The 22,689-nt window shown below is 43.1% G+C and overlaps 1 protein-coding gene across 1 annotated transcript in view; it reads left to right on the top strand.

The window, feature by feature from the left end:
* Positions 1-7,629, top strand: part of LOC124622588 (myrosinase 1-like) — a 99,404-nt gene extending 91,775 nt beyond the window's left edge. Inside the window, exon 11 of the mRNA XM_047148337.1 lies at positions 7,409-7,629. Within this exon, the coding sequence (XP_047004293.1) occupies positions 7,409-7,529 (121 nt within the window). The 3' untranslated portion in view covers positions 7,530-7,629. The remainder of the gene's footprint in view (positions 1-7,408) is intronic.
* The last annotated feature ends 15,060 nt before the right edge of the window (positions 7,630-22,689 follow it).

The following is a 22,689-nucleotide window of genomic DNA, read 5'->3' as shown; positions in this document are numbered from 1 at the left end:
AGATGTAAAGGGGTTGCGTTGTGCTTGGCACCCAGTAAGGCGATACTTCCTTGCTGCGGTCAACTTGTTCGACCAGAATCCTGACAACGTGCTTGATTGTCCTCACCCCATTCAGTTCAACGTTGTTTGAGTGTGACGTCTGAATGCCCCACGAGACTGGATAATTCACGAGTCGTTGAGCCAGCAGCATGCAGACCCTTTCTGAACCCGTCAAGTGCTGGTAACATTGTATCACACGAGCAAGCAGCTATCTCCATTGTTCTTCAGAGTGCTCACCAACGTTTCGACGGAGCACATGCCAATTACATAACTTGTATGGTTTGGTAAACTGGCCACGTAGTGATAATGGTAAAGCACTCTGGTGGTCATCGTAGCCGTGAGACGCCACTGCAACTCTAACCATTTACATACCCACTGCAGCTACATCAGACCATTGCTTCCATGTGTTTAACTTTTGTTGCCAGTCAGTGTCTGAAGGTACTGCATGCGGCTGAGCACTGCCATGCTGAACGGTAGAGAAAGGAATTGTTTGAACGACAGAAAGTATCTTAGGCTATAAAACATTCCTCACGTGTCACTTGCTATTGTGATTATTCCTCAAATACAGGAATCGAGTTTGCATCTTGGACGCTTGTCTGTACGCAGCTCAGTAGTCCTTCCATTCACATTTCAACTCTCAACAAAGACAAGTCCGCACGAAGCAGTACAGTCCAAATTTCCAAAACTGAACAGAGCTCCAGGACCCATTGGAATCTCTATCAGATTCTATTCAGATTTTAGGGCCGAGCTAGCCCCTCTTTTAACAACACCTTAGATCACTCAAACTAAAAACTGTGCCCAGTATTTGGACAAAGCATAGGTCACCCCATCTACAAGGAAGGTACCAGAAATGATTTACAAAACCATCATCCAATAGCCTTGACGTCCATTCAGCGTTGAATCTTAGATCATATGGTGTATCAACAAAATTTTTGACTGGACTGAAGATTACTTGGTAGGGAGGACACAGCATGTAATTCTGGATGGCGCGTGTATGTGACCTATCGCGACCGCGATATTGCTGTCCCTGTTAGTTGGGATCCCATGACTTTCAAGTGAATAAGGAATGGATGGACTGAAGAGGACCATACTCAATGTCAAGAGGAATTTCAATGGCCCAACATGTCTATCAGCCGGGAGGACAGACATATTGTTCACTCTGTTGTGCAGGATCATAGAGCCACATGACATAGTAAAATTGGAGTGAATCAAGTACTGTTTGTCCATGATAACTTGACGATTTTACTGGTGCAGCCAGAAGCGGAGAACATCGACACTAGTTGAAACATATTCATTTATCTCCGAGTGCTGCCACCGTTACACTGCCCCTAGACGCCAAGTATTAATGCGCAAATTATTACCGATTACGGGGTCAGGACTACGGCAATCAGTCGAAGCTGCCTCCCCCTCTCCGCTCCTCTGTCCTCAGCAGTCATAATGTAAGGGTAAGGTTGCCATACTGCAAATCCTGAAAGCCATTGCGCAAATTGTCAGCGTATCGTGGACAAACTGCATCCACACGGACTATGTGACGATGTTAGGAGCACCATGGACTGTCAGCAAGGCGACCACTGTTGCTGCTTTCCTTGACGCGGCGGGAGAGACGCGCGCCGACAGCGGTGCGCCTGACGCCATCACTGGATTCAGGAGTGGCACCACGCCGTCCTTCCAGGCGCGTCGTATTCTGTACACAGTATCACGATGGACTTACTCCTGTGCGGCTGCTCTGAGGAGTAAGATCTTTGCCAGAGGCATTAGTTATTTAATCAAATGAATCTATGTTGTTCCAGAGACTGTTTCAAGTCTCGAACATTTATGATGTATTTATGCAGACTGAAGTGACGGATGGAAAATAGAAGTGAGCGTATGGTATCGTTGGCCGGGAGGTCCCTGCCAAGTGCAAGTCTTATTTCATTTGACGCCACAATGAGCAATTTGCACGCCGGTGATGAGGATGAAAAGATGATGAGGACAACACAACACCCAGTCCCCGAGCGGATAAAATATCCAACCTGGCTGGGAATCGGACCCGGGCCCACTTGCGTGAGAGGTGAGCACGTTACCACCCAACTAAGCAGGCGGACGTGACGAATGAAAATTTGTAACAAGGATTAGATGCGAACTTGGATTGCCTCCTCACTAGGCAGATATGCTAACCACTACGCTACCTCGGCACAGTTGCTCTGCACAACTGCGTGGACTACTCTAGCATGCCTCCCTCCTCAATCCAAATTGCCATTCATGCCTCAGTCCATTTGGCATTTCCCCAAAATCAAATATCATTGCAGAGTCTCTCCAGCTATATTGGTACAGCTCCTAAGCACTGAGCGAAACAGGGGGACCCTGCATGCAACCCAGGCATAGGTGCTTTAATCAAATGAAACTATATGGTGTTTCAAATCCCAAACACCTATGATGTGTTAATGCAGACTGAAGTGACGAATGAAAATTTGTACTTAGACCAGGATTCATACATGTATCTCCTACTCACTAGGCAGCAGCGCTAACCACCACGCCACCCTTGTACTTAAGCCTGCGTTAGAGGCAGGATCCCCCCTTTCGTTCGATGCCTAGGTGTTATTCTAGTACAGTTGGACAGTCTCTGCAATGCTGTTTGAGTATAAGGGGAATACCAAATGGGCTGAGGCATGAATTGGAATTGGATTGAGGAGAGAGGTGTGCTTGAATAGTCCATGCAGTTGCGCAAAGCCAGTGTACTAGGGTGGCGTAGTGCTTAGCGCATCTGCCTAGTCAGGAGGGGACCCAGGATCGAATCCTGGCCTTGGTACAAATTTTCATTTGGCGCTTCAGTCTGCATACATTACTTATTGTCATAGAACCAAGCACCTGGCATGAAAGTTTTGGATCCATTAGGCATTCAAAGTGATCACCTCTGGTGCAGAGGACTCGTGAGTGTGCCCTTTCTTTGAAGCCTTCGTGACGGTATCGTTCAACAAGATCGCACAAAACTGCATGTTATCTGTCGGAAATGATGCTGTGGCCACCTGAAAACATCTGGTTATCGACTGCCAAGAGATTGATACACCACCATTCTCTGGACACTATGATTGATGAACTCTGGCACAGACTTGAAGCTGCATGGAATGACGTACATCTACATCTACATTTATACTCCGCAAGCCACCCAACGGTGTGTGGCGGAGGGCACTTTACGTGCCACTGTCATTGCCTCCCTTTCCTGTTCCAGTCGCGTATGGTTCGCGGGAAGAACGACTGTCTGAAAGCCTCCGCGCGCGCTCTAATCTCTCTAATTTTACATTCGTGATCTCCTCGGGAGGTATAAGTAGGGGGAAGCAATATATTCGATACCTCATCCAGAAACGCACCCTCTCGAAACCTGGCGAGCAAGCTACACCGCGATGCAGAGCGCCTCTCTTGCAGAGTCTGCCACTTGAGTTTATTAAACATCTCCGTAACGCTATCACGGTTACCAAATAACCCTGTGACGAAACGCGCCGCTCTTCTTTGGATCTTCTCTATCTCCTCCGTCAAACCGATCTGGTCCGGATCCCACACTGATGAGCAGTACTCAAGTATAGGTCGAACGAGTGTTTTGTAAGGCACCTCCTTTGTTGATGGACTACATTTTCTAAGCACTCTCCCAATGAATCTCAACCTGGTACCCGCCTTACAAACAATTAATTTTATATGATCATTCCACTTCAAATCGTTCCGCACGCATACTCCCAGATATTTTACAGAAGTAACTGCTACCAGTGTTTGTTCCGCTATCATATAATCATACAATAAAGGATCCTTCTTTCTATGTATTCGCAATACATTACATTTGTCTATGTTAAGGGTCAGTTGCCACTCCCTGCACCAAGTGCCTATCCGATGCAGATCTTCCTGCATTTCGCTACAATTTTCTAATGCTGCAACTTCTCTGTATACTACAGCATCATCCGCAAAAAGCCGCATGGAACTTCCGACACTATCTACTAGGTCATTTATATATATTGTGAAAAGCAATGGTCCCATTACACTCCCCTGTGGCACCCCAGAGGTTACTTTAACGTCTGTAGACGTCTCTCCATTGATAACAACATGCTGTGTTCTGTTTGCTAAAAACTCTTCAATCCAGCCACACAGCTGGTCTGATATTCCGTAGGCTCTTACTTTGTTTATCAGGCGACAGTGCGGAACTGTATCGAACGCCTTCCGGAAGTCAAGAAAAATAGCATCTACCTGGGAGCCTGTATCTAATATTTTCTGGGTCTCATGAACAAATAAAGCGAGTTGGGTCTCACACGATCGCTGTTTCCGGAATCCATGTTGATTCCTACATAGTAGATTCTGGGTTTCCAAAAACTACATGATACTCGAGCAAAAAACATGTTCTAAAATTCTACAACAGATCGACGTCAGAGATATAGGTCTATAGTTTTGCGCATCTGCTCGACGGCCCTTCTTGAAGACTGGGACTACCTGTGCTCTTTTCCAATCATTTGGAACCCTCCGTTCCTCTAGAGACTTGCGGTACACGGCTGTTAGAAGGGGGGCAAATTCTTTCGCGTACTCTGTGTAGAATCGAATTGGTATCCCGTCAGGTCCAGTGGACTTTCCTCTATTGAGTGATTCCAGTTGCTTTTCTATTCCTTGGACACTTATTTCGATGTCAGCCATTTTTTCGTTTGTGCGAGGATTTAGAGAAGGAACTGCAGTGCGGTCTTCCTCTGTGAAACAGCTTTGGAAAAAGGTGTTTAGTATTTCAGCTTTACGCGTGTCATCCTCTGTTTCAATGCCATCATCATCCCGGAGTGTCTGGATATGCTGTTTCGAGCCACTTACTGATTTAACGTAAGACCAGAACTTCCTAAGATTTTCTGTCAAGTCGGTACATAGAATTTTACTTTCGAATTCACTGAACGCTTCACGCATAGCCCTCCTTACGCTAACTTTGACATCGTTTAGCTTCTGTTTGTCTGAGAGGTTTTGGCTGCGTTTAAACTTGGAGTGAAGCTCTCTTTGCTTTCGCAGTAGTTTCCTAACTTTGTTGTTGTACCACGGTGGGTTTTTCCCGTCCCTCACAGTTTTGCTCGGCACGTACCTGTCTAAAACGCATTTTACGATTGCCTTGAACTTTTTCCATAAACACTCAACATTGTCAGTGTCGGAACAGAAATTTTCGTTTTGATCTGTAGGTAGTCTGAAATCTGCCTTCTATTACTCTTGCTAAACAGATAAACCTTCCTCCCTTTTTTTTATATTCCTATTAACTTCCATATTCAGGGATGTAGTCGTATCTCTCATCCAAGCTCTACTCGAGTCGATGTCCAGTCGGATTAGACCCCTTGTTGGTGTCAGAGGTGGCGACTCTATGCACTGAATTTTAGTCCCAGAATATCCCCAAATTTTCTACAAGCTTAATCATGTATTTTTCCCACTATATTGCATACGCATAAGTAAAATTTCTTTCTTTGCTATACTTCCTGGTGTTCATATTTTAATGTCTACCATTGTATTGTCGAATTGTGCGTCCTGCTCTGCAACACTGCTGTTGGAATGATGTTTCCTGCCAGGATGACGTGTTTTCAGACCCCCTGCTTAGAGGTCACTGTGAAAAGTCAGAGTGAAAGACTGTTGTAGCACGGCGACAGCCTTTGCTCTCTAAGTTATCACTGATGTTTTCCCTTACAGCGACACAATTATTTTACAATGCACGAGGGGCATTCAATAAGTAATGCAACACTTTTTTTTCCTGAAAGCAGGATGGTATTATTCAAGATTCCAATACGTCATATTGTGCCCCACTCTTTTGGCTACAAAATCCTTTTTTCCAACATTATCTCCTTTCAATGCGACGGCCCTGCTTTACCTTACTGGGAAGGCCTGTATGCCCGCATGGTACCACTCTAATGGTTGACGTCGAAGCTCCATCAATAATAACCTCCCCTTCGTCCATGCACTGCTTCCCACGGAAAGCATCCTTCATTGGGCCAAACAGATGGAAGTCGGAAGGTGCGAGATCTGGGGTATAGGGTGGATGAGGAAGAACAGTCCAATGAAGATTTGTGATCTCCTCTCGGGTGCGCAGACCTACGTGAGACTTTCCGTCGTCATGGAGAAGGAGAAGTTCATTTGAATTTTTGTGGTATGCGCACGCTGAAGTCGCCTCTTCAATTCCTTGAGGGTACCACAAGACACTTCAGAGTTGATCGTTGCGCCATGAGGGAGGACACAAAACGGAATAACCTCTTCAAAGTGCGGGAAGACGTCGCCATGACTTCACTGGCTGAGGGTGCAGCTTTGAACTTTTTTCTTTGGAGGAGAGGTGGTGTGGCACCACTCCATGGATTGCAGTTTTGTTTTCGATTTGAAGCGATGAAGTCATGTATATCACCTGTGACAATGTTCACGATCAGCCTCGTGATGCGCAAGTAATTCCGCACAGATGGTCCAAGTGGTTCTTTATAGTCTTCCGTTAGGCGGCGAGGACCCAGCGGGCACACACCTCTGGATACATCTGGTGGACGAGTGGGTCAGCACTACCAACAGAGATGTCTAGTTGTGCAGCGAGGTGTTTGATTGTGATCCGTCCATCACCTCGAATGAGATTGTCCGCACCTTCCAACATTGTAGGAATCGCAGCTGTGTGCGGCCAGCTGGCACGCGGGAGGTCGGACAAGTTTGTGCGACTTTGTTGTGATGATGGCAGACGCTTCGCCCAAACTCAATCCTTTTGTTCAATGCCATGTATCCGTAAACATTCTTCAGGTGCTTATGAACATCTGAGATGCTCTGGTTTTTCGCCAAAAGAAACTCATTGACACCGAGCGAGGTGGCGCAGTGGTTAGCACACTGGACTCGCATTCGGGAGGACGACGGTTCAATCTCGCGTCCGGCCATCCTGATTTAAGTTTTCCGTGATTTCCCTAAATCGCTCCAGGCAAATGCCGGGATAGTTCCTCTGAAAGGGCACGGCCGACTTCCTTCCCCGTCCTTCCCTAATCCGATGAGACCGATGACCTCGATGTTTGGCCTCTTCCTCCAAAACAACCCCCCAAAACAACCCCCCAACCCCAACTCAGTGACTGCTCTCTGCTTGGAACGCACCTCCCTTACAGATGCCATTTTAAAGGCTATGTATAGCCCCGCCACGAATGTCATTAAACTAAATGGCTGAAACCGGTATATCCCACTATGTCCTACAACAAATTCCGCATTTTCAACCGAAATTTGCCGAGAGTGCTGTATTACTTATTGAACGCCCCTCGCATGCAGTGTTGCAAGACTCTGTGGCTTATAGTGTGCTGGAGTTATTTTTGTAGATATTGTTAATAGCTGCTTTATTGTGAATAGCACTATAGAGATACTAGATGCCGACTTGTGATATTTTTTTTCACAGGATCAAGATGGGATTGTACGAAGTCGACTTCGACAGTGTGAATAAAACCAGAACGCCGAGGCTGTCAGCGTACGCCATGTCAGAGATTTTCGAGAGCAAACAGTTGCCAGTCTTGAACTAATAATGGTGTGTGTCCCAGTGCACATAACAGCATAAATAAGACCCGAGTTGTTTATCACTGTATGGTGTATTGAAATAAAAAAACAAGATGGCCCGCCTGAAACAAATATCGTCACTGTATTGTTCAAATGTATTCCACATTACACGTTGAGTAAACTTACCTGTCACTGTACTCCGTAGTGTACTGAGTAATACGCCAAGCAATCGAACAACCGTTATAGCTTCAGTGGCCGCATACATAGTCAACATCTTCTTGCACGGAAAATTCACTGAGGGGTGTGATATTTCCTGAACGATGGGGTGCGGCTTAAATGGACAAGGTAACTCAGTCTCGTTAACAATCTCATTATTTACGAGAAAATACGGCTTCGTTTGCCGGCCGGAGTGGCCAAGCGGTTCTACGCGCTTCAGTCTGGAACCGCGCGACCGCTACGGTCGCAGGTTCGAATCCTGCCTCGGGCATGGAAGTGTGTGATGTCCTTAGTTTAGTTAGGATTAAGTAGTTCTAAGTTATAGGGGACTGATGGCCTCAGAAGTTAAGTCCCATAGTGCTCAGAGCACTACACTTCGTTTAAACCTAAAATTCAACAGTTGTTTTGCGGAATCTTACAGGTCTCATCGTCAACATTTTGAGTGGACAAGGATGTAAGTGAAATGTTATGTGATTTCAGATTTGGACACTTGAACCACTATTTTGCCACGCTAAGCTTTGAGAAAAGTGGTGTTCTGTCACGAGAAGTTGACCCTGCCATGAAAATGAGAAATAACATAAACGATGCTGGTCTTAACGAAACTAATTTGTGATCTACAAGTTTCTGATTAGAAAAAGCTACGATTTGATCAATATCAGTGAGATACCAAATAGTTGATTATTGTCTGTTGGCTTCTGTCTCGCGTTATTCGGTCGAAGTTTGTTTGCTGGTGGTAGAATAGGAGGGCGAAACTTTGACGGTGGCAGCCATTCGTAGTGGTGAATTATCGGAAAAATCGTCAAACAAACGTCGGTCGAAGAACCCGAGACAGAAGCCAACATACGTCAACAAGTGACCATGAAACCCTCAATAATTTTGTAGATATCAAATATATTATATAGTTACATGTTATCCTATTTCTGATGCAACTGTATGGAGCTAATATTTTTCAGCCGTTGGGATTTTATCTTTGTTGCTGATACCTGTTCTCTCAGTGTACTTCCTTCCTTTCTTCTTCATTGCTCCTTCGGATGTTCTATTCTGACGTCTCAATGATACTTCGAGACCCTGTTGTCTTGACGAGTCCATTAACTTTAGTACTTTCGGATCTTTGCGATCTTTTTCAAACAGAAACTATAGACTTCCAGGCTCACTAAAGGATGAATATGGTATGGGTGAGGCTGCAGATAATTCTGTCTCTTGGATGTGAAACTCTATCCTCTTTTCCTTGGTACAGTCCCAGGGTCCCGTAGCACATTAATAGATCTTTCAGTTAAGAAGTTAATTCTCGATTTTTAGCTCACAATATTGCTAAAGTTTCTGTTCTCTCTGACTTCGAATTTAAGTGACAGACACACTATGGGCTTCTGGGATGATACTACTAACGGACTTCAGAAACAAAGTTACACATTATTAAGGCTGGGCAAGTAGCTGTTATTGAATGCAGCACATGGCACCATTATCTGAGACAGACACCTAGTAACAAGAACAAGAATTTTTGTGCGCACTTCGCGCCCGCGCTGTTAATTTTTAGCGAAGACCTCGGGATAAAATCAAAACGAAGGTTTGGTATTAACATGTAGTTTAATTCTCAATCTCTTTAATACATTGGTTACACACTGTAGTGAAATAGTTCCAGCACAGATAAATCACAAGTTTGGACTGTCGCTGGGCGCTGTGTGCCCGATGGGCCAGCTGCGTAATCGATTTGTACAGTTTTTCATTTCCTTTTCTTTGCTGTCGCAGTTCTCGCATTCGTTCGCAACTCGAATATTCGTGTTTTCTGGGTTCCTTTTGACGCGAGCTTTCCTCTGATTGGCATTTTCTATAGCTCCAAACATATTTGCGATCATGTGAGAGGATAGCTTTCATTTTTTTGTAATTTTCAGTTTAACACCGATTTTCACTTGTATTCAGACAAATATTTATACCGCTTCATTTTTGTTCCTAGTAGTGTTTCTCAAGCTTTTTACAAAGACATCCTAGTTAAACGTGTTTCCAAGGTACACTAGTTTTAGCACGGAAGTATAATAAGGGGATTTGTCATAACGTCACATACTTGATGACGACGTCCGCCATATCAGTTCCCCGAAATATTAGCTTCTAGTGGACGTGCTTTGATAAAAAAAAACAGCTTTCGTCATTTATGACTATATTAATCATTCCGATTATAGCCTAAGGTGAAAACGAATCACATTTCATTCGTAAGTCAAGTCGCTCAAGCGATATTTTCTTTTATATAGACGAATTTTGTTACGCTGTTTACTTTTACTGTAGTCGTTTTATTTCAGTCATATGACTAGATTTCCTACCAGTCCAATTCGAATAGCTCCATGGATGAACGCTATGAAAAGGAAACCAATCAAACGTAGCAAAATATGTTCTCAGAATTTTTGGGGAGGAGGATAAAGACCGAACATCAGTTTCGTCTGTCCGTATTAAGGAACATGCTGAATTACGAAAGCAGCCTTTTCACATCACATACTTATCTCCATCGTTATTCGAAAGGTGTAACAGGAAGGGAGTTGCATTAACGAGGCGAGATGCGCCGTATTACTGGATAAAATATGCAATTACGACCGGAAAACGTCTGAAAATGCCTTCCTGACGCTGTGCTATTCACGTAAGCATTTTAACGTTTTCGTAGAAAACAATTATTGCGTGAACACGACAGAAATTAAGAACAAGAAGCAATCGTAAACAGGAGTCTGCTAATGTTTTGTTGCATCTATAATTGGCGGCGCCGGAGTCAAAGCAACTTACAGCGTTAATCCGTAGCGCCATCTCACCTTATTACATCTCCACGAACTTTACACAAAGTTAAATCGTAGAATCACGCGCATGCGCCTACGCTGGTACGATGACATCACAAGCGAAGCAAATACTGCAAGACAGTCACGTACAGATTGAAGATCCGCCTCCAGCAGCTAACACGACCCCGGAGGACACCTCTGCTCCTGACGAAGGCATCCATGACCAACATGACATTTATATATACGATTGATCGTGGAATAGATTCAGTCGCCCACAACACAGAGGAACACATTCTATCTCAAATGAGGTCCTGCCAATAATACCAACCTTCGAATCCCAGTCAGATGATGCAAAAGACGGAACTGGTCACTGCCAGTCATGGACCCATCCCGAAAGGACAATGTACCGATCAACGCTTTCAGCTTATGAAACACAAACGAAGTGGACTCATGCAAAAAAAAAAAAGTAATAAACACCAAGAAACCAATTCCGACATCTAACAAGTTCGGTCCTCTGGAGGCGGAGAATGATATAACGTCAGAGCAAACTAAAATCAATACCCAGTAAACAATCACCCCGAACACGACGAAGCCAAATGAACGAATACCTAAGGTATCTCTTATCACGGTTCAGTATACCGGGATGTACCTAAAAATCCGCTACGGTCGCAGGTTCGAATCCTGCCTCGGCCATGGATGTGTGTGAAGTCCTTAGGTTAGTTAGGTTTAAGTAGTTCTAAGCTCTAGGGGACTAATGACCTCAGATGTTAAGTCCCATAGTGCTCAGAGCCATTTGAACCATTTTCAACCTAAAAATCAGCACTGAACACAAACAGCGTATAGAGGGACCGAACAAGGCAAACTTTAAAGGAGACTCGGTCAAATACCACTCTGATACTATAGACGATCAAAGGATTGCTTAAAAATACTTTCAAATGAACAAAATCCCCTTTTACATGCGTCAGCCTCCCACTGATTGTGTTAACATACAGTGCGGCGCGCGAAAAACCACCCCTGAACACAAACTGCTAGCCAGGTACTCACGAATTGTAGCCTGCCACGATCAGATACAGTAACAAATAGATAAACATGTAATAATAGATGATAAAGACACAACAAATAAGCTAATGCAAAAGTATATACCAACTAAAGTGATCACGTCTCTTACATTACTTTAGGCGCTGAAAATGATCTTCTGCTTCGGTGAAAATGACTTTCTTGTGCTTCAATGCACTTCTGCGCGCGTTCTAGCATGTTAATACGTATATACTTTACGCAACTCTGCCGCATCAATTCTCAAAATTTCATTACGAATATTGACTTTCTAGTTTTTCAACGTTATTGAGTTATTTACGTACACTTTTCCCTTTAGACTGCACTACAGATAAAAGTCACAAGAGCGGCCACAATCCTTTGCTGACAATCCTTTCTTCTGTGAATCTTCCATAAATTCGTATGATTGCCTCGTGTGAAATGTGACAGGTCGCCCCACACCACGCACTGACTTTTTCACCGTGGAGATGTTCATCACTAATCTTATAGGAATTGTTTTTTGACCAGTATCTGGTGTTCTCCCATAAACAGTACATGTCCTGTCAGATGGAACCACACTTTATAACTCATGAAATATAGCAGCGGATGCAACATTCCAATCTCAATTGTTTGACATAGCCACGTACAGCAGTTCACGCCTTTTGCCTTATCTTTCCCCTTCACTTATTGGACACATGTCATGTTGTAGGGCTTCATACGTTGTAAAACACGTTGTCAAGACCTACACGAAACGTTCACTTGTTGCGACAATTTACGAGTCGACTTCTTTGGACTCTGGACCATTCGTGCTCGAATATCCGCGATCACAAGTGTACGAACGGACGGGGCTCGATTCTTCTTCGCGTTTGCAGCTGACCCTGTAGTACGCCACTTTCGTCACCGTATCTCGCATACTGCTCTTTGCTGGTATAGAAACTTCTTTCGGAAAATGTTCCGCGTTTCCTTAAATGATTCTTTCTTGAAGAGAATACATCTCGCTGAGATACTGACTTCCCACATTTTAACCAAATCGCAACGGCTCTCGCACTGATATAACAGAATGTAGTCGCAACACCTCCGAAACAAGGGATGACGACTGGCTGGCGACAATGAGTAGTCAAGTACTCGTGGCCGGTTTATCGTGCGCCACCGTGTGTAATAAAACAGCTACCGGCCGAAATCCCGGAACAAGACGTGGAGCGTGAATTACAACAACTAGGATTTCTATGAGTCAACGTGACCAATTCAAGACTGGAGATGAGAAAGGAAACAAACTAATACTACGACTTGGGCACTGCATGTCACGACCGCCTGGGCCATAAAGTGAATCGATGTACGACATAAACCTCACATGCGACACAAAGATGACTGTGGAGACGTATCGTAACGAAGAGGGCCCTCCACAGTGAAAATGCTGTCAAAAATTCTTTCATACGGCAAAATACTGCACGCTCTTGGCAAGCTGTGACAGATGTGCATGACATCACGTCTCTCAAAACTGTCCACTCCCCTGTGGTCAGGACTCGAAATGTACAAACTGCGACCAAGCATATCCAGCCTCACGGAGGGACTGTGATGCATTCGAAAAAACCCTACATACATATAATGCCCAACAGACAATCCGTAATCAAGAGACTCAAGCGCAGCCTGTTCCCAAGCGCCAATTATCAACACTCAACAGCAATTCCCGTCTTTGAACAGATCGACAATATCTGTAGCTCAACAAAATACACCAGCCTCAAACCACAGAGGCTGTCCCACGACAAATAAGCAACAAAACGCGTCGATCCTCGCCAAATATCACACTCAGCCTTCGACTATTCCGAAACTGTGAAGGCCATTTTTGGCTTAAACTCATTCGTTACTTCATTGAAGCAAAGAAACGTATGTGTGACTATTTCATCAAATATAATCGTCCTGTCTGGGGGTGTAACGCCGTTCTGTTGCCCCCACAGTGGCCCGTAGGTCTATTCGAAAAGACAGCCTTCCATTTTGTATCTGGATCTCCAGTGGCATCTCCAGTAAGCAGACCGAATTAAATGACTTTTTAACATGCTGTAATAGGCGTATTGGGAAAATATGGTCCTATTTAGCGCGAAATGGAAACCACTGCGAAAATCCAATGGAATTCTGCACAGACGTCTTGGGCAGTGTCTTTAATGTGCCTGCCGATCGCTTCACGTCGCTCTTTTCAGTTCAGAGCGCAAAGTGATCACTTAGAAATGCCTAAAACTGTTGCATGTAAACACATGTCACGTCAGTGCTCTTGGTAGAGAGCTGTGGCAGTGTTGTTCCCGTGAAGTGATTTGCGAAGATGGAAAAACTCGAGATTCAAGCAGTGATTAAATACTTCGTAAAAACAGGAATGAAAGCAAAGGACATTCATGCCGATTTCCAGAATACACTAGGGGACTCTGCTCCTTCATATTCAACTGTTGCACAGTGAACAAATGACTTTAAATTTGGTCGGGAAGCTTAGATGATGATCCTCTCAGTGGTCGGCCAAGATGTGTCACTATTCCAGAAATCATTGCAAAAGTGCACAAAATGGTCATGAAGGATCACCGATTGGAAGTGCGTGGAATTGCTCACGCTTGCCAGATGTCATTTGAAAGGGCATATTACATTTTAACTGAAGAATTAGAAATGAAAAAATTATCTTGACACTGGATCAAAAACGCGTGAGAATGGACATATTGGAACAATGTTTGGCCCATTTTAGGAAAAACGAACAAGATTTTTTGTTCCGGTTTGTAACCATGGATGAAACTTGGGTGCACTACTGTACCCCAGAGACAAAACAACAGTCTGAGCAGTGGAAACATGCTGATTCTCCGCCGCCACAGAAAGCAAAGACTATTCCTTCGGCGGGAAAGGTCATGGTATCAGTTGTCTGGGATGCGAAGGGAATTCTGTTCGTAGATTATTTCCCCACTGGGCAAACAATCACTGGAGAATACTATGCTAACCTACTGTATAAATACGCGAAAAAAGGCCAGGTTTAGCAGGGAAGTAAGTCGTCTTCCATCAAGACGATGCGCGCCCACAGACATGTGCCGTCGCCATAGCAAAATTACACGAACTAAGGCATCAATTGTTGCCACACCCGCCTTATTCACCTGCCGTCAGACTTCTATCTCTTTCCAAAACTGAAAAATTATCTTGGTGGTGGAAGATTCACTACAAACGAAGAATTGACAGCTAGAGCTGAAACTATTTTGCAGGCCATGAGGAAACCCATTTTCGAGATGGGATCAAGGTACTGGAACATCGTTGGACCAAGTGCATTAATCTACACGGAGACTACACTGAAAAATGAAAAAACATTCAGTGATGTAAGTACTTTTTTCCTATTTTGTTCCGAGAACTTTTCAAACCACCCTCTTACAACGCTACGACAATTGGCAAGTCGGGGCGACGACTTTTTAGAGAGGTAGTTGGAATTGGTGGCTAACTGCAGCGAATAAAAAATTTCTGACTTTCACTGTGGTTCCCATTTCGTGACCGATCGGACCTTACTTTACTAACAGCCCTCGTAAGTTGATGTTCTCCTCGGTTCAAAAACGCACTTAACGACAGGCGCCAATACTTTAAGTTACGGAACACGGTCGGTTATCGAACAGACCGCATAAAATATAAATGGTGGCGGAACGGCTCTCTACATAAAGCAGCACGTTACCCACTTCCACGAGACGCTACATCCTATGGCAAGTCTCCAAGCCACCACCACAACAATGGAAACGGCTCGTGGCAAAATAACGTCAATAGTGGCATACTTCGGCCTTAACAGTCCTCTACAAGAGGCCGACGCATGTTCAATGGAGCTCGCGAAGGTGCAAGTCACGTGAGGTCAGACTCCCTGCACTGTGTAATTACCCCCCTTCTTCCTGATTCCATCTAGTGTCCACATTAAACAATATCCAGTCCAAGTAATTAATAAGTAAAGTCTTTTATGAAGATTGTGAGGAGCGAAGGTTACAATAAACTTTCACGTTTACTTAGCTTGTCATGTTGAGATGGTTCCAATTCTTCTTGTCTAGGAGTCTGATTCTTGAAGCTGAAGATCTCACATCAGGTCCTCACGAATGTTTGAACTAAATAATTTGAAGATTGTTGTTGCAGCATTTTCTACGTAAATATATTTTCTCACATTTTAGTATATCACACAGAATTTACATTTTTCACTTTAACAATTCCGAAATTACATTTTTCTCACAAAAATACGTCCGATCACATCAGAGGCAAGCTTACGACTCCCACACACTGCGGAAAAACGTAACAATATTACAAAGGATTTACAGTTTTTCTTAACAAATGAAATTCTACTAGTTCCATTACATTATTACCTTCGATTATTATTTCATAAATGAATCCAGAAAGAAACATAGTAAACAGTACAGGATTGCGCAGTTAATAATAGAAATTTTAAGTGTGCCAATATTTTGTAATTTCAAATGTTTTTAAAAAAAATTTTATCTGTACATTCAGGACGTACACAACTATTCAAAACTTATGGATTATAACATAGAAACTAAAATATTTCCTTTTCATAAATTTTAGCTTGAAGTATAACATAGTGTGTATAAAACTATATGATAGTTTTCAGAAAAGCAACGGCGATAATACTGACCTGTCCAAAATTCGAAAAATAATACTGGTATCGGCAACTACTGTTGAGGAAAGTAATGGTAGAGGAGGGTGTCCCGTGACAACTCGAAGAGCGATTTCAAGTAATTACCGTCGGGCCAGCCAACTCAACACACATACGTCTTAGACATCGTCCTTACGAAAGAACTTGGAATTTATCGACAACTTACGACAATGAATGATCTAACTTCGGATCGCAACCATAACTGGAATCAGCACATTTCGTTTCTAAATAGTACTGTAAGGCCGACTATTGAGTTAAGCAACACGAACCAAATAGATGAAGCCATCGCAGCCCTAACTGGGAAATCAAGAATGCCTTCACACTGTAATCCGTCACACAACTATTCAAAACCGACGCCATGATGATTTCTCACAGCTTCTGAAAGATTTAAAAACCCTCAAAAACAGAGCGCGAACGTGGTGCCAACTTTTCGAAATCCGGCTGATAAACGTGAAATGCGGAGGCTCAGCGGAGAACTTCATGGAAGCTCCATAAAACGGCGTTTTGCAAGGTGGGAGGACCACATGGCGCAATTAATTCCTCCTCCAGATCAAGAACGACTGGAACCTTATACGGAATTTTAGGGAACCCAAGTCTCCAGCCCTGCATGGCTCAGGAGGACTAATTTACGATCGGCTCCACAACGCTGAACTTTTTGCCGAAACAGCGAGGTTCTGCACACACTCGAGCTTCCACAAATTCACGACCGCGAAGCAGCCGAAAGCAGAGTCCAACAACGGGGAAAGGAGATAAGAGACATGCAAGTACATTGTTAGCCACAAGAAAATAATTCTAAATTTAGAGCTGAAATCAGCCCAGGGTCAAATGAACAACTCAAACGTCTTTCCAGGAAATCATTAGTCCTATTGACACGGATATTCAACAGCTGCATGATACAGGAACATATTCCGACCGCCTGGAAGACATTAAGAGTTGCTCCTATCCCAGAACGCTGCAAGGATTCATGGCTACCTCAAAACCAAAGACCACTCATCCTTTTATCGCCATCGTCTAAAGTTTTCGACAAGGTCAGCCTTCTGAGAATAGCCATACTCTCGATGAAAATGACAATCCGCCCAGGCCAGTTTGGGTTTCAAACGACTTTTTCAGCAGAACTTAGGAATAAAATATAGCACACCATACGAATAGGTCGGACTACACAATGGCGCTGTTCTCGGACATCCAAAAAGCATATGACAAGGTATGGAATGGTTATTGTTTTTTTGAAGCTGTATACCAAGAAATCAGGCAACACTGGGATCGGTGCTCTCACTGTCCCTGTTGAAGTTGCATGTAAACGACCTTCCTATTCTACCTCAGGTTGTTTTGTTTTGGCCCAATTTTCGGGCGATATGGCCCTCATTGCAAGCAGCAGGACAGGAAGAGTGGTGATCCACAGAATGCAACAACAAGTACAGTCTGTGCAGAATAAGGTGGTCAGCAGATGCGCAGACTGCAGGTCACGCCTGCGGAGAGCCGTAGTGGGGAAACTAAGGGCAGGGGGTATACCGAGAGCTGCAGGGGAGGTGCATTTCTAAACTGACCCCTGCACTCGCATTTTTTGTAAATACTAAGCGGGGCCCCTCTGCACCCACAGCTGCATGGCGACCATGGAAAAAGATCTGTCACCTCTACTTTCGTTACTATCTAGAAAGAATTCCGCTGAAAATGTGGTGATTTATTTACATGTGGATTGTTAATCACTTGTAACTTTCAGAGAAGTGTCATGAGCGGCAAATTTTGAGTAAAACCTGCACATTTATCTTGTTGCAATGTTAAAATTTTGCTTCTTTCGCCAAATCAGAAAGGAGTTTACAAGTCTCACCTCACTAACATGTTGTCCAGACGCAGTTGCGAAAGAATTCTGAAACAGTGGTTTATTAAGTGAGGAACTAAGGAAAAGTAATGTCAGTTGCTTATGAAAAAACACAGCCTCAGTTCAAAATAAACATGTAATGTTTTCACTTATGTTGTTCCAAAACCCACACCATTTCTCGTTTCATCAACTATCGATGGCCCGTAAAAATAGCATTCTTTCATCCAAAAAGTATGCAGTTAATGGAATAACACGGTAGATAATGAAGTTTTGTGTAATAACCGCAAGCCAAAATGCTCTCCTCTTTGCGTGCTATCATTTGCCAAAATCTCATTTCGATATCTCATACTGTTTATGAAATATGAAGAAAGTTGTGGCTATTTCAATCTGGCATTATCGCTGGTGCGGCGCAACTGATTGGCCTATGTCAAATCAGTTGCCTCGAGAATGGTGACAGACAGAGACCATCACCCAGGTATAAAGAAAAATTCAATATGTTAGCTAAATTTCATACGCAGCAACATATATGTAATATGCAACGAACGCAAAATCATAGCGATCCCTATCTTTCATTGCAAACTTTTTCGAATTTCGCGCAGTGTCTTACTTCCACATAAATGTCACAATAACTACATTTTAACGAAATTAAGGGCACATCATAATGAACTTGACATATAAAGCTACAATTAAAGCAGAAAAAAATTTTTTTACCTAATAGTTTCTGTAAAATCGTTTGCGAAACATTGCAGCGCATGCGCATCCATTCTGTCAGCGCCGACTAGCCGAACAAATGAATGAACTCACCCAGCGCTTTGGATGAAAATTGGTCACTGTACATCGGCCACGGCATCCAGCGCGGGCTCTAATCACGGAACAATAGGCAGTGAAACACAAATAACACTGAACACAGATAAGACGAAAGCCGTAATGTTCAAACGGAAGAGACCACAACTCAGAGATAGACTCCGATTCAACAATACAGACAACGCTAACTCAGTGTCGCCATAGACAGGAAATTAACGTAAAAATAGCACATATTGAGAAAAAGGGAAAACATGATTAAATTAATACATAAACTGTACCATTTACTCGCAAGTACTAAGATGACTATAAGGACAAAACTACAGCTTTATAAGGCAACGTTCCTCCAAGCAGTGTCGGACGGATGTGCATCGCGGAGGAGAACATGTCCACCCAACATAAAAATACTCCAAACAATACAAAACCGATGCTTACGGATTATACTGAAAGCAACGCGTTGGTCAAGACTGGGAACTTACACCAAGACTTAGGGTTGCAATTCATCCAGGATCAAATAAGAGAGAAACCCCTCGAAGAAGTAGACAATGTTGGCTAACCACTAGACATCTTGGATATACTGGCACACCGGAATCGGAACAGTGACATACGGTAAAGGTGCCGTGAACTATAACTGATAACCCAATAAGACGATGAGATCGAGAAGGAATTACCCCGGCAGGCCTAAAGGGCCACGAGACTAAAGACCTGTCAAAACTAAGAATAAAGTGCAATTAATCGAATACAGTCCACACTGTAAGTCCAACGGCCGAGGGCGGCAGTACTTCGAAAAAATAAAAGTAAATAAATAAATAAAAAGATATTGCAAAACTGTGTGAAACTTATCCTATTCACTCAAACGAGACACATTACACTCATGCAAAACGGTGTGAAATTTGCACCAGTAATAAACATTTGTTAAGTATAAAAATCTACATCTACATGGATACTCTGCAAATCACATTCAAGTGCATGGCAGAGGGTTCATCGAACCACCTTCACAATTCTCTATTATTCCAATCTCGTATAGCGCGGGGAAGAATGAACACCTTTATCTTCCGTACGAGCCCTGATTTCCCTTAGTTTATCGTGGTGATCGTTCCTCCCTATATAGGTCGGTATCAACAAAACATTTTCGCATTCGGAGGAGAAAGTTGGTGATTGGAATTTCGTGAGAAGATTCCGTCGCAACGAAAAACGCCTTTCTTTTAATGATTTCCAGCCCAAATCCTGTATCATTTCTGTGACACTCTCTCCCATATTTCGCGAATTTCGCGATAATACAAAGCGTGCTGCCTTTCTTTGTACTCTGTCGATGTACTCCGTCAGTCCTATTTGGTAAGGATCCCACACCGCGCAGCAGTATTCTATAAGAGGACGGACAAGTGTAGTGTAGGCAGTCTCCTTAGTACGTCTGTTACGTTTTCTAAGTGTCCTGCCAATAAAACGCAGTCTTTGGTTAGCCTTCCCCACAACATTTTCTGTGTGTTCTTTCCAATTTAAGTTGTTCGTAAATGTAATACCAAGATATTTAGTTGAATTTACAGCTTTTAGATTAGACTGATTTATCATGTAACCGAAGTTTAATGAGTTCCCTGTAGCAATAATGTGGATTACCTCACACTTTTCGTTATTTAGGGTCAACTGCCAATTTTCGCACCATTCAGATACCTTTTCTAAATCGTTTTGCGGTTTGTTTTGATCTTCTGATGACTTTAGTAGACGATAAACGACACCGTCATCTGCAAACAACCGAAGACGGCTGCTCAGATTGTCTCCAAAATCGTTTATATAGATGAGGAACAGCAAAGGGCCTATAACACTACTTTGCGGAACGCCAGAAATCACTTCTGTTTTACTCGATGACTTTCCGTCAATTACTACGAACTGTGACCTCTCTGACAGGAAATCACAAATCGAGTCACATAACTGAGACGATATTCCATAAGTACGCAATTTCACTACGAGCCACTTGTGTGGTACAGTGTCAAAAGCCTTCCGGAAATCCAGAAATACGGAATCGATCTGAAATCCCTTGTCAATAGCACTCAACACTTCATGTGGATAAAGGGCTAGTTGTGTTTCACAAGAACGATGTTTTCTAAACCCATGTTCACTAAACCCATGTTCACTAAACCCATGTTCACTGTGTGTCAATACACCGTTTCCTTCGAGGTAATTCATAATGTTTCAACACAATATATGTTCCAAAATCATGCTGCATATTGACGTTAACGATATGGGCCTGTAATTTAGTGGATTACTCCTACTACCTTTCTTGAATATTGGTGTGACCTGTGCAACTTTCCAGTCTTTGGGTACGGATCTTTCGGCGAGCGAACGGTTGTATATGATTGTAAGTATGGAGCTAATGCATCAGCATACTCCGAAAGGAACGTAAAAGTTGGTATAGAGTCCGGACCAGAAGACACGCTCTTTTTAAGGTATTTCGGAAGGCTGTGTTTAGTAACTCTGCTTTGGCAGCACTGTCTTCTACAGTATCTCAATTGCTATCGCTCAGAAAAAGCATTGATTGTTTCTTGTCGCTAACATACTTCACATACGACCAGAATCTCTTTGGATTTTCTACCAGGTTTCGAGACAAAGTTTCGTTGTGGAAACTGTTATAGGCATCTCGCATTGAAGTCCGCGCTAAATTTCGAGCTTCTGTAAAAGATCGGAAAAATCTTGCAGATTTTGCGTCTGTTTAAATTTGGAATGTTTGTTTCGTTGTTTCTGCAACAGTGTTCTAAGTAGTTTTGTGTACCAATGAGGATCAGCTCCGTCGTTTGTTAATTTATTTGGTATACATCTCTCAATTGCTGCCGATACTATTTCTTCGAATTTAAGCCACATCTGGTCTACACTTTTTGGAATGAGTGGAGATTGTCTCTCAGGAAGGCGTCAAGTGAATTTTTATCTGCTTTTTTGAATAGATATATTTTTCGCTTATTTTTTTGGATTTGCGGATTACAATATTCAATCTCGCTACGACAACCGTGTGTTCACTAATCCCTGAATCGGTTTTGATGCTCGTTATTAACTCAGGATTATTTGTTGCTAAGAGGTCAAGTGTGCTTTCACAACCGTTTACTATTCGCTTGGGCTCATGAACTAACTGCTCGCAATAATTTTCAGAGAACGCGTTTAGCACAATTTCGGATGATACTTTATGCGTACCTCCGGAATTAAACATGTATTTTCGCCAACATATCAAGGGTAAATTAAAGTCACCACGAACTATTATCGTATGAGTCGGGTAAGTGTTTGAAATCAAACTCAAGTTTTCTTTGAACCTTTCAGCAACTGTATCATCCAAATTGGGGGGTCGGTAAAGGGATCCAATTATTTATTCCGGTTGCCAACAATGACCTCTGCCCATACTAACACACAGGAAGTATCTACTTCAATTTCGCGACAAGTTAAACTACTTCTGACAGCAACAAACACGCCACCGCCAACCGTGTTTAGCCTATCATTTCGGAACACAGTGAGGTTCTTCGCAAAAATTTCGGCTGAGGTTATATCCGGCTTTAGCCAGCTTTCAGTGCCTATAACGATTTGAGCATCAGTGCTTTCTATTAGCGCTTGGAGCTCTGGTACTTTCCCAATACAGCTTCGACAGTTTACAACTGTTATACCAACGATTCCTCTATCTATGTTCTTCCTGTGTTCAGCTTGCACCCTTTGTCATTGTAGCCCTTCTTGTGTTTTCCCGAGATCCTCCAACCCAAAAACCGCCCAGTCCACGCCACACAGTCCGTGCTACCCGTGTAGCCGCCTCCTGGGTATAGTGGACACCTGACCTATTTAGCGGAATTGTTTTAAACATCAAATGAACAACAGTTATGATAGAATTAATGATGTTATTGAAAATACATGAATGGCACATGTCTTTAGTGAAAATACATGAATGGCAC

The sequence above is a fragment of the Schistocerca americana genome, chromosome 7, assembly GCF_021461395.2.
Source record: "Schistocerca americana isolate TAMUIC-IGC-003095 chromosome 7, iqSchAmer2.1, whole genome shotgun sequence".
NCBI lineage: Eukaryota > Metazoa > Arthropoda > Insecta > Orthoptera > Acrididae > Schistocerca > Schistocerca americana.
The sequence above is the reverse complement of the archived record's forward strand: the minus strand, read 5'-3'. Positions and strand labels throughout refer to the sequence as shown.